At 44.0% G+C, this 13,269-nt stretch overlaps 1 protein-coding gene across 1 annotated transcript in view; it reads right to left on the bottom strand.

The window, feature by feature from the left end:
* BAIAP2L1 (BAR/IMD domain containing adaptor protein 2 like 1) overlaps positions 1–12,430 on the bottom strand; it is a 90,287-nt gene extending 77,857 nt beyond the window's left edge. The window contains exon 1 of the mRNA XM_081819301.1: positions 12,108–12,430. Coding sequence (XP_081675427.1) covers positions 12,108–12,158 — 51 coding nt within the window. The 5' untranslated portion in view covers positions 12,159–12,430. The remainder of the gene's footprint in view (positions 1–12,107) is intronic.
* Between the last annotated feature and the right edge of the window lie 839 nt (positions 12,431–13,269).

The raw sequence follows: 13,269 nt of genomic DNA on the forward strand, positions 1-13,269 counted from the left end.
GAGTGCAAAGGGCATGCCAGGAATGAAGCCATGACACCCTCAGAGTGACATGGCTCCATCCCCTGCAACATGACCTGAGCATGAGAAGCTGCTGGGCCAGTGATCAGCAAAGCACAGGGCTACCTCTTTGGGCTTAGCTCCTCATGGAAGAATATTCTCCGAGTGTTCTGAAAGCACCTATTAGATTACGAGCTCCTTAAGAACCAACCAAGAAATGAGAACCAGTATGATCATCCAGAAAATTATGTATCTACCTCTTAAGATACACTACTAGAAGTAAGAACATCTCCATGACCTTTTATTTCATTGTTCAAAGAAACAGATTTCTTTGACAAACTCCACTTTCTCTATTCCCTACTCATTTAGGCAGCAAGAATTGTTCTGAAGCAAAAGCAAAGGTAAGCAAAACAAAAAGATCCCATGCTGGCAGAAAAAAGTAAGACGTGTGTTCTTATTACTGTTCAATCTTTTGCATGAAATTATCAAGCCTATCAAGAAAATTAAGTCCCAGGGACACCTGGGTGGCTCAGTCAATTAAGCATCTGCCTTCAGCTCAGGTCATGATCCCAAGATCCTGGGATGGAGTCCCACCCACATTGGGCTCTTGCTCAGCGGGGAGCCTACTTCTCCCTCTGCCTGCTGCATCCCCTGCTTGTGCTCGCTCTCTCTCTGACAAATAAAATCTTAAATAAAAAAAGAAAATCAAGTCCCAGAGCCATCCCACCCAGTAAATTAGTATAAGAATCTAGGTACTCAATTTTTTTTTTTTTAATTGTGGAGGGAGAACCATGTTACAGGCAATGAGTCCATGACCATCCTTGATAAAGTAACTTGAAGAAAAAGTCATGGCCTGAATCCTGCTCAACACTACGAAGTTTCATTCTATTTTAAACACCAGACAAAAGTCTTACATTTGTCTGTAGAATTATTTGAAACCACTTTTCCTTATAATTTAAGTGCAGACAATTATACAGGGTCTAAGGTCCAACAGGTGCTATATATAACTCCACAGTTACAGATTTCTTGGGCAAAGAAAGCTTTCGGGGCTGAAAGCAGGTGTTCCTAGCCTTAGCAATTAACAAGCTATCAGACACTGTAACAATGTCTGGCCCACAATGGCCTCAATTGGACAAGGAATTTGGGGGCCCTGCCCCAGATCTGAAGCAACTTTTGGACCCTGCACTTCAGAGGGAGTAGTACCTAGGAGAACGAAGTAAAAACCATTTCTTGAAATTCCAGCTGTGATGAAATCCGTATCCATTTTTGCTTGGTTCACAGAGGTGCATGTTCCCATTTGGAAGAATGGAAACACAATCCTCCCTGTAGCTACAGTACCAAGAGGACTATTACATAACTCTCAATCAGAATCTGAAAATGGCCTCTTCTGGCATTTTCCTATGGGTGGAGGACAGGAAGGGTACTGTGGCAAGTACAAGATAATGTGCACTTAGGTTTAGTTCCACTAACTCTGTAAAGTCCTTCTCACGTTTGGGCCTTTGAAACAAGTATACATGTACGTGTTCAATCTTTATTGTATCCCTACAGTGAACCCCGTGTTATGCGGGACATACAAAACACAAAGTTGAATGAGGAAAGCATTCTAGCCCTTGAAAATGCATAGTCTAATAGGGAGACAGGTATAAAAAAATACCAAGGCAATCTAGACTGACATGGTGAAAATAAGAAATGCAAACATCTTTAATATTACTTGAGTAACACTTAGAAATATATAACTTTATCACAGATAAATGGTATCTATTAAGGAAACAACAATTAAGTTACTGGGTTTAAAACAGCTATCAACAGATAAACACTTCGAAGGCTACAGAGCACACTGGACTATTTGGTTGAGTGTTCTTACCTACCTATTGTTTTTAAAAGGTGTGTCATGGACTAAAAAGCAAGCAATGAATTTACAGGAAAGAATGTCTCATGTGCTGGGTCGCATTTGTTTAGAAAGCCCTTAAGTACTTAACAGGTAACAGGAACTTTACTAGATCAAAGTAAACCGCTGATTTCATATAGCAAGTGACATTCTTTTTTTAGTTCACTAGTTCTTTCCAAATGCTATTCTTAGTTCATATCTCGAATAATTCTAGTTGAACTTCCCTCACCCAGACCCTGTGAGATGGGTCATTCTGTTTTGCATTAAAACTGCAATCCTGGGGCACCTGGGTGGCTCAGTCAGTTAAGCATCCAGCATCCAACTCTTGATTTTGGCTCAGGTCATGATCTCAGGGTTGTGGGACAGAGCCCCGCGTTGGGCTCCAGGCTCAGTGCGGACTCTGCTTGGGATTCCTTTCCTCTGCCCCTCTCCCCACTCACGCTCTCTCTAAAATAAATAAATCTTAAAACAAAAACAAAAACAAAAACTGCAGCCCTTGCAATCTGAGAAATATTGTTCAGAAACCTAAAATAATTTTTAAAACTTCAAGTTCATTACATGTAGTTCTCAGATACCAGTAAGGGGAATCAAAACTTCTAATTTTTTTTTGTTTCTCATCTAATTCTCTCTTACCCAACTTTCCAAAGACTCCTTACAACTTACCTTAAAAACTCTTATTGAACTTAACCTGCACATACGTTTATTTTTTCCTTTCTTCCACCAGTGAGACAAAACAAAGTCCAAAGAACTCAATTGGTAAAGAAAGGACCCCTCTGGGAGAGAGGGTAGGGAAAGGAGCAAGGAAACATAATTAATGATACCGGGCAAGCCAAGGTAGAGGGGAAATGCTGGACAGACTATAACCTTGGCATTGTCGTCTTGTCATAAGCTATAAACTCTAGAAAAGCACACTTTTTTTTCCTCCAGTGTGGTTCCTAGTGGTGACCACAGTGCTTGGCACAACTGTGGTGCATAACAGGAAAACAGCTGAATGAACGTGGGTAGTAAGCTTGGCACATCTGTGACAGATGCTCAGAACATCGTAGCCATTATTACCAGTGCTAGCTCAGTCCCCCTGGCCACCAAGGTGAGGATTTTAGCTACAACAGTGCAATAAGCACAGATCTTCAATATCTATTCAACAAATTTCTCTGAGTTCTACTGTGCACCAGCTCAGTGAGGGATTAAAAAGAAAAAATAAAACCAAAAACCCTCGAGAAGTGTATAGCTCACTGACAGAAAAATTTCTGCCAGTGATTTCAACACTATTCTTTTATCAAATATTTACTCAGCTCTGCCTCTATGTCAGTCACTCTAGTAGAGTGGATACTGGGGATAGGCAGTAAACAAAACAGATGACAATCAATGCTCTTATGGTGGCTACACTGCAGTAAACACACACTACTACTGCTAACAACACACTGTTCTAAGAGCTTTCATGCATTACAACGTTCGAGCTTCACAATAACCAGGAGGCCAGTTACAGAGGAGAAAATTGAAGCACAAGGTCGAATGGAGGAATAGGACATTAAGTACATACAAAAATCCGGGACAAGAAAGTAGACTGGTTAGCTGAATAAGCGATCTTCTCAGAGTGTGCAACAATTGGACTGTCCTATAAGAACAATTTTTGCATGTTTTAAAGTGTGTTTACACACTTAGAAATAGAGGCTACTCTCATAGTTGATGTCCTGCACCTCAAGCCGCTCTGAGTGTAAGATGAAGCCCATGATAAAATATACCATTTGGTCAATTAAAACCATTAAAGTTTTATTTAAAAAAAATACACACACAGGGGTGCCTGGCTGGCTCTGTCGGTAGAGCATGTGACTCTTGATTTCAGAGTTGTGAGTTCGAGCCCCACGTTGGGCATAGAGCTTAATTTAAAATTTATACATACATATATATATACATATATATTTTTTAAAGATTTTATTTATTTGACAGAGAGAGACACAGCGAGAGAGGGAACACAAGCAGTGGGAGAGGGAGAAGAAGAAGCAGGCTCCCCGCGGAGCAGGGAGCCCGATGTGGGGCTCGATCCCAGGACCCTGGGATCACGACCTGAGCCGAAGGCAGACGCTTAACGACTGAGCCACCCAGGCGCCCCAGAATTTATACATATATATTTAACAAAATTTAAAATATATACATATTCAATTATAGCACTTAAGTAAAAGGAATTATCATTGTGATTTTCCTGATTTTCTTTTACCATTTGAGTTTCTGTGTCCAGAAAAGATTGATCTGTTAGCTTAGGTCTCAGGCATCTGTCCCTGATGAGAATATGAAGGTGGCCAGGGTTGTCTCCTGCATAGTCCCCACCCAGGCAGAGGCTTCCCTCCTCCTAACTCAGGAGGGGGCTGCTTCAGCATGAAGGCCCAAGAGAAGCACTTAGGGTGGCTGGTAGACAGGTCATCGGCGATCTGTTCTGACCCTTAACTCCAACCTTTTCCATGTTTCTTATTCTACACAATGTGTTCTAATCATCTGAACTTTTAGCCTTACTTCTGACAGGTTTTTATCACTTTTGTACCTTTTCTTTTCCTTATTACTGCTCTTACACCTTTCAAGGACACAGCTGCACCTAAAAGGATCAGCTGCTTGCAACATCAGGAACAAGACTCTTAGGAGATAGCTGTAAAAACTGGAATTGGGGGTTTCTCAGTTTTGTTGCATTCTTTTCTGTTGCATTCATAGTCTCAGGTTAGTAAATGTTAAAAATGCATTCCCATAGGGCGCCTGGGTGGCTCAGTCGTTAAGCGTCTGCCTTCGGCTCAGGTCATGATCCCAGGGTCCTGGGATCCAGTCCCACATCGGGCTCCCTGCTTGGCAGGAAGCCTGCTTCTCCCTCTCCCACTCCTCCTGCTTGTGTTCCTGCTCTCGCTATCTCTCTCTCTGTCAAATAAATAAATAAAAATCTTTAAAAAAAAAATGCATTCCCATAAGTAGTAATTAAAGAGAAAAACAGCGAGACTTTAAATTAGGCTTATCTTTGAAAGGTTAGTTTGCAAAACAGAGGTAGAAAATGGCACATTTTAGCTTAGTTTTCAAAACTTTTTACCCATTAAAATGATATATCAATTTCTGCTTTTTGAAAGCTTAAAATTATAAAAAACTACTTTTATAATGTAATGTAAACACTCTAGAAGGTAGAGTAAAAGTGCTAAGTGAAAGTCTCCCTCCCCTGCCCTATAGTTTAACCACTGCTATACTTTGGTATTTTTAGTGAAGAAATTGCTATTGTTTAGGGACTTTTTAACCTCCAAAGCACCAAATAAAAAGTTTAAGCAACAAACTTGACGGCATCTTTACGCCAGGCTGCTCTCCTTAAAGCACAGGTAGCTCCAGAAGGCTGTGAGCCATCAGGTAGATCTCTGAGGGGTGCTCATTTGTTTCTGGATCAGGAACACCTTCTGGTAATATTTTTCATTTATTTTTGAATAAGAGAGGAACCAGCAACTTTTTATCTCATTTACACAAGCCTCACCTGTATCCACAAGGACTTGAGGCAGCTGTTAAAACCAGAACACAGTCTCTAAAATAATGCTCAACCAGATAGACAGACTCAAGGTCTGGAAAACAGAAACAGAAGTTTAAAATCAAGGCTGAGGAAAATAAGAACAAAAGTACACAGGCCTGAAGAGCTACAGGACTGTAATTATTCTGCACACATCTCTAAGTACAAAGGTTATGGGGGAAGTTATACCCAATAGCAGAAGACATGAAATCTCAGGAATTGTCCCAGTCAATGTCCATAAGCTACTATACATTATAGCTATACAGGTTTTACTAAAAAACAAAAAAACCCCTGTATAGGTTATAAAAAAGGAAGTGGCTTTAAATGACCTACTTAATTGGTTGGGGTTCAGGAAAGGTGCATTCTCACACAATCAGATTAAGCATAACTTGGGGCATGTTTTCCATAGGGCATTTTGCAACGGGCAGCAAATATGCTTTAAATTGTACCTACCCTTTGACCCACAACTCCCTTCTGGGCATTGAGCTTAAGGAAAACATCCCTATTTGTGCAAAGCTTTACCTACAATGATGTTTGCTACAGTGATTTAATAGCAAAGTGCTGGCAACGATCTTGTGTCCAGTAAAAGGGGACCGGATCAATAAACTATTGATAAAGAACGTAGTACTGTGGAGTCAGCAAGCTGATGAGGCACAGGATACTGACTGACACAGAGAGATGGACTAAAAACTATCAGGAAGTGTGACAGTAAGAGTTAATAGTGTTCTCTCTGGGTTGTCAGATCCAGGTGACTTTTACTTTCACTGTGAATATTCACAGAAATTCTGGAAATTTCCTAGTATCAGAAAAATAGTTTAAAAACAGTTTTAAAAATCTTCTGAGATTAAAACCAACACACACACATAAAAGAATAAAATATGAATGTGGTAAATGCTGAGAAGTAGGATCTGGGGGATTTGTTCTCAAGCATGTACAATCTAAGTGGGGGAAAAGACCCAAATTAAAACTGTCATTTCCTTCACAAAGTACTACTCTTGAAGCCTCTTAATTTAACTGTAACTCACTGAAATTATTTTAAAAACTAGTCTATTGTGCCTATAACGTAAAGCAGGTACATTTTCAAGAAAAGTCATGGAAAAAGAAAGGGAAGTGAACAAGAAAATTCAATTCACCATAACGTTGCACCCCCTCTCCCAGCATTCCGGTTTATTAAAACATGGCTCATCTATGCCCTCAAACCCCCTTATGCAATAAAACCTTCTGATGTGTTCAACTCTGACAGTTTTAGAGTCTACTGAACTTAAATTTATGTTTTACTCTACTGAATACGACAGCTGTCTGGCCTCTCTCATACCCGTGTTCCCTAGGTCCTAGGTTCTACTTTCTGACAGGAAGTATCCCCTAGGGAGTCAGGCTTCTGCTGCGGTTGCAGACATCCAACCAGCAAACCTGGGGAAAACAGTTTTGTTTTGAATTTTAAAATTTTATTTGCATACACCCACCGGGGTGGCCAAAATTAAAAGGAAAGAAAATATCAACTGTTGCCAAGGATGAGCTACTGAACTCTGGTACCACCACTTTGGAAAACTGCTTGGCAGTTTCTGCCAAAGCTAAATACTCAAACACTTTATAACCCAGCAATTCCACTCCCATGTACATACCAAGAGAAATGGGGGGCCTATGCCCATCAGACATGTACTAGAATGTTCAAAGCAGCACTACTCACAGAATCCTGGAGTAGTCTGAAAACAATCTGAAAGTCCCTCAAGAGAATAGATAAATCGCGATGTATTTGCACAGTGCAATACTACATAGTAGTAAGAATGATCTACAATTTCTCTGACAGGGGAATATCTTACAAACACACTGGGTGAAAGATGGCAAATGAAATGGGCCAAACTAATCAGTGCTTAGAAGTTAAGGAGAGTAGTTATCTTGGAGGGAACACAGTGACTGGAAGGAGGCACAAAAGGGACTTCGGGGAGGCTGGTCATGGTCTGTATCTTGATCTGGGTGCTAGTTATATATACGTGTTCAGTTTGTTGATGATTTTGTGAGCTATATACACCTTTCAATATGTTTATCATGGTTCAATAAAAAGTTTAAGAAATAAATATATTTGCAAATGTCAACAGATAAGTTCAATAAATGTTTGTGTAACTTTTATAATAATTTTTACTTTTGAATTGCAGAATAAATAGCTGTGTGTGGAATGCTGATAAAAACAAAATTCCAATTTGTTGAAATTCCATGCACATTAGGTTTCCCCTGCAGGTCTGCCTGTGGCTCATTACAACAGAAGTGCCAGGCAAGAATTAATGCCCAAGACTGGAATAATGTCACAAATGTAAACTCAAAAGGAACCTGAGACTTGTGAATCGTGTCACCTGGCCAAGTGGCCCCAGCCTCCCAAGCTTCATAATAAAGGACACTGCTCTGTCTACATAGCAATGTTATCATAATTCTAAGACCTCTTCCCAATCAGTAAAAAATGTTATGACAGAAAAAGACAACCACTGTTCGCCTTTGTATTTTCATTTTACCAGACAAAAAGCTACAATACTGGGCTGTTCAGTTTAATATTTGATACCTGGCAACCCTGGCACCTGATTCTTACTGTCCCTTTTTATAGTCATCATGGAGCCAAGAGCAAGTTGTCTGGGCTTCTGCAAATCCCATTTTATCTTCAGCATACCTGAAGAATTATGGGAACAGATGAAGATATCAAATAGTGTACATAGCTACAGCAATAAACACACAAGGCAACTGAAACCTTCACAAGCCTAGACCTGTATATCACAGTCCACATTGGAAGCCATCTAGGTAGGGACTTTCACTTCCACATCCCCAATTAAACCCAAGTCCAGAAATATAAAACCATTAAACAAAACCTAGTACACATGCCGAGATGCTTGTCTGACCCGATAAAAGGACAAAAGTACCTCATTTTTTTATTAAACAAATTTTTTTCTAAACAAAGATAAACAATGGCAGAAAATTCTGGTGATATCTTAGATCACCAAATTATGAAAAGGCATTAGATTTGTCCATTTGTTGACCGCTAGAAACTAAACTACTATACAAAAAGGAGAGGAATGGAGGCTGGCAGGGTAAATGGCAGGAGGACACAGCTCCCTCCTAGACTTTTGGGCGTAGGTTTCTCAACAGTAAACAAAATCCACATCCACCTGGAGGGCTGATGTATACTTAGAATTAAACAAATGCTCTATGAAAAGTGTTAAGGGAGGCAGGGGAGCCTAGCACAGGTATTCACTGAATAAATCAAATAAATGTTCATATAATCAACAAACTCGCACACCTACTACCGGCCAGTAACTGTTCAGAATATAACAAAGCCAAGCTCCTCTCCTTTGGGCGCTCACATTCTAGTTGGAGAGGGATGAGAGATAAACGAGTATGTTATATAGAATATCCTAAGGTACTAAGCACTATGTGGGAAAGGTAAAGTTAGTGGGATTGGGAGATGGATGGCAATTTGAAACAATTTTAAAGAGTTGTTTGAGCAGGTGACATTTAAACAAAGATTTACGTGCCCCTTTCCCCCTCCTTTTAAAGTGACATTTTCCCCCTTCACTGCTGCTTGCTTAGCAAGAGTAATGTAGGTATAGGATGGATGACATCATACTCATCCCTCAACTTCCTAAGACTTTAGCAGTTCTAACTTCTAGGAAGGTTGTGGTTACTCTTAATTAAGGGTTTTTTTGAACTTTACTTCTTCCTCGTACCACTAAAGCATGTACTCATCAGAAAACCATGCAAAAATCACAAGCAAGCACTGAGGGCAAATTATGGGCATACTATGTAGAGACGGGGAGGGATCTTTGGCTGAACTCTAATTAGCAACAATAACATTACGTGACATTTTGGGGCTTATTACCATATCATTTGTTTGTGAAGCCATAAAACACACATCCTCCTGGGATTCAGCATGGGTCTCCAGTAATCATTTGTCTAAGTACACATTTTAGAGAGCTCAGCAAATGCGTAAATAAATACTGAAAGATATTTGATACTGCATTACAGAGAATTACACTAGTTTATAATCCCCCACTTTTTCCAGAGAATTTATTCTTTTATTTCAAAGTTGGAGAAATTTGAGTATTAAAAAAAAAATCTAAAATGCATACTAGCAAGTCATTAAATCTCATTTCCAGGTGCTTTTGTCAACGCACCTGGTTAGGTTATGTTTCTGTTAGTAAAACACTGTAGGTTGTTAGGTAACATAAAGGAAATCTTTTTTTTTTTTTTTTTAAGATTTATTTATTTATTTATTTGACAGAGAGAGACACAGCGAGAGAGGGAACACAAGCAGGGGGAGTGGGAGAGGGAGAAGCAGGCTTCCCGCGGAGCAGGGAGCCCGATGCGGGGCTCAATCCCAGACCTGAGCTGAAGGCAGACGCTTAACGACTGAGCCACCCAGGCGCCCCAGAAAATCTCTTTTTAAAAAAAATCCTAGATTCAGTCAGTTAAACGTCCAACTCTTGATTTATGCTTAGGTCATGATCTCAGGGTCATGAGATTGAGCCCCTTATCCTGGCTCTGTGCTGGGCGTGGGGTCTGCTTAAGATTCTCTCTCTCCCTCTTTTCCTCCAACCTCCTCCCTCCCTCTCTCAAAATAAAATGAAACAAATTAATAAAATAACTAGATTCATCACACTATGAGATTTTTACCATATTAAGCTTAAATTGTTTTCAGCTTTGGTTGTCAGGGGTGGGGGTGGGGAAGAACTCAATGAGGAGGTGGTGAAGGTTTTCAGGCTTTCAATCAGACCCGTGAATGTAAAATTTCACTATGCATTTCCATCACAGCCAAAGCATGAGCCAGCAGTATTCACTTCATAGACTATATATAAACTTGCTGTCTGGAGCTGTAAATTCTTTTACCACCATTCAACATAAAAAAACACAATCCCAAAACATTAATGAAAAAAATGGTGATTAAAGTCACAAGCAACAAACATTTGTGAGCTTTTAATATGTTTTAAGACACCTGGGAATGGAAAGTAGTGACTAGTCTCTGATGTTCAGATTATAACTTTGCAAAGTATTAAAATGATTTACATGGCCTAATGTCCATAAATATGTATAACCCAAACTGTGAAATCTACACTTTTTGCATCCTGCCCCAGTCCTTTGGGGCTGGCACCTGCGGTGCTATAATTCACTTGAGTACAGCCCCTCCACTGAGTCATTGCTAAAAGTAAAAGGAAGAAGTGGGAGAAAAAGCAGACTTACTTCAGAGCATCTGACTGCTTGTCTCAAATTGATCTGTCATCCCAGATTGGAAAGATACATGTGCCTGTCTTCTTGGAGGCAACTTAGGTGTTCACGTGTTTTTGTGCCCCACTAGATACTTAGACTGCCTGAAATCTGCAAAGATCTGCATTCCTCAATCGCATACAGTTTTTCCTTAACGGACAGTCATCAGAGCAGCTCCAATTCCCTAAGTGTTTTATTTACACACTGCCAACACCTCACACTGCCTGGACCACCATCTTCAGGATCATTTAAGTATTAACAATCTCAATACAAATGTAAAACTTTTTAACATTCAAATTTCTGGGATTTCTAAAAATTGCCCTCCATTAAGACAATACAGTTACTGAGACCAAAAATGCTGTGTCAACTGGGTCTACCATATCTATCCAAAAAGTATAATTCACGTTACCTATTTGTGTATCCAGATGAAGGGAATCAATATTTTGAACCCAAAGGATAGATTACAAACGTATTTTCATGCTCTTCTTTATTCTTATCCTACAACAGTCAATAAACCCCTCTGATTTCAGGGATTCACTCAGACCTTGCGCATCTAGAAACCCAATTTTAGGGTTAAAAAAAAAAAAATCTATACAAGTGACCAAACTGTGGGCCTTAAAAACGGCTACAAATGAATTTGGAGAACTTGTGCTCAATGAGCCTAAGCCGAATTACAACAAAAGTTGTTTTGTAGTCTATTAATAGCAGATGATTAAGCACGTATCTTATTTCAACTGGAATTCATTTACAAGGACTCAAACTTACTAAACTGGCCCCTAATCCTAAATCTGTGTCTGCTACTGGAAAAACGCTTTCGCAAGAAATGCAAGAGAGGTGACCGTCAACGCCTTCCTGGAGGTTAGGTCCATCTTATCGGAACCTCGCCGAGCACTCGGCGTGTCCCGGCGGAGGGGCTCGGAGCGCGGCGCGCGGCAGGGTCCCCGAGGGCGGGAGCGGACGCCGGGAGCCCGCGGCGCCCCCCAGAGGCGCACCTGGCGCGGCCCGCACCCCGCGCGGCGCTCGCCCCCGTCCCCGCGCGCAGCAACGAGGCGCTGCTCTCGCGTCCCGGGCAGCTCTGGCGCAGCGGCCACGCCGGCGCGGCCCCGAGGAGCAGCCGGGCAGGAGGACGCGGCCCCCAGGGACGGGACAGGCCCCGCCCCCGCCCCCAACGCCCTCCCGGCACGTAGGGCTGTGAAATGCGGGGCTAGCAGGGTGTCTCCAGCGCCAGGAGGGGCGCGGGGGAGTCTGTTCCCGCTTAAAGTCCCCTCCTCGCCCCGACCCTCCCCGGCGACGACCGCGAGCCGCCGCGGGGCCTCCCCGCTTCCCCCCGCTCCGGACTCCGAGCCCCTGTCCTCCATGGGTCTCGGGCCCCCCCCGCACTCCCGGCCGCGCCCCGCCCCCGGTCCCCGGGCCTCCCGCCCTCAAACCCCCGAGGTCCCGGGCCGTGCTGGGCTCGCTTACCCGGTAGGTGTTCTCCGTGAGCCGGTTCACCTCCTCCGGCCCCCGCGACATGGCTGCAGCCGCCCGGCGGGCGAACGCGGGAGGACGCGGCCGGGCCTCGTGGCCGCCCGACTGTGGGCGGCGGGAGCGCCGGCGTGCGGCTGAAAGGCCCTCGAGGGTCGGCTGCTCCCACAGCCGTCGGCCCCGAAGTGCCGGCGCGCTCCTCCGCCGCCAAAATGTCAAAACTTGTAGCGCCGCGCTGCCGCAGCCACCGCCCGTGAGGAACTGAGGAAACGCGGCCTGACGCGTCCGGGCGCGCGGGGCTGGCTGGGCGGGCGGGGCGGCCCCACCTGAGGCGCGCGGGGTGGGCGGGGCCGGGGTGGGCGGGGCGGCCCCACCTGTGGCGGCCGAGTGGGCGGGGCCGAGAGGCAGGGGCGGACGGGGAGGAGACGGGTCCCAGCCGGGGTGGGCGGGGCGGAGGCGAGCTGGGCCGAGTGGGCGGGGCGTCCCCACCTGCGGCGCCCGAGGCGGGGCAGCCACCCCCTGCCCTTTTGCTGCCGTCAGAGAGCTCCCGGTGACGCTGCGACCCGGATCCCGCGAGGCGTCGATACCTCGCGATGCCGTTCTACTTGGACAGAGCCCGCACGGGGGGCGGTGAGGCCCCGAGACCCACGCTTTCTGCGGGCGCCCCTCCGTGCTGCTTTTGCGGACTGCGGGAAGAGAGAGCCGCGTCCCCCAGTTGTATCGATTTCCCTACTTGACTCCCGTCCTGTGCACCCCACTCGCTGACTCCAAAGATCTGAGGGATCCCAGGGCATGGACTCTCGAGGATAGAGGAAGGGGCTGCCACCTGTAGTTTTGGACCCTCCCAGGGTATTAGAAAGTTAATAAATGCCAAGATCTGGTTGCAGAAACGGCTGAACCTTTTTAAACTTTACATTAAGAACGACCTTTAAGCCATACAGCAATACAGCTGTGCTATTCACGAGATCGTTACTAGATTTAGAAAACCATGGTGAGCCGAGGTGTTGCGGAGGTAACTCTTCCTTTCGGCTCTCAGTGTGAGCAGGTGTGTGGGTCCTGATGCTCCCTGTTCTGTCTCCACCCCAGCCCCAGTCCAGACCCCGAGGATCGGGAACAGGCTTCTCCCGGCAGGAACCACGACTTAAAATCTGAGACATCC

This window comes from Leptonychotes weddellii, chromosome 5, assembly GCF_054177405.1.
Source record: "Leptonychotes weddellii isolate Sample4059 chromosome 5, ASM5417740v2, whole genome shotgun sequence".
Lineage (NCBI taxonomy): Eukaryota > Metazoa > Chordata > Mammalia > Carnivora > Phocidae > Leptonychotes > Leptonychotes weddellii.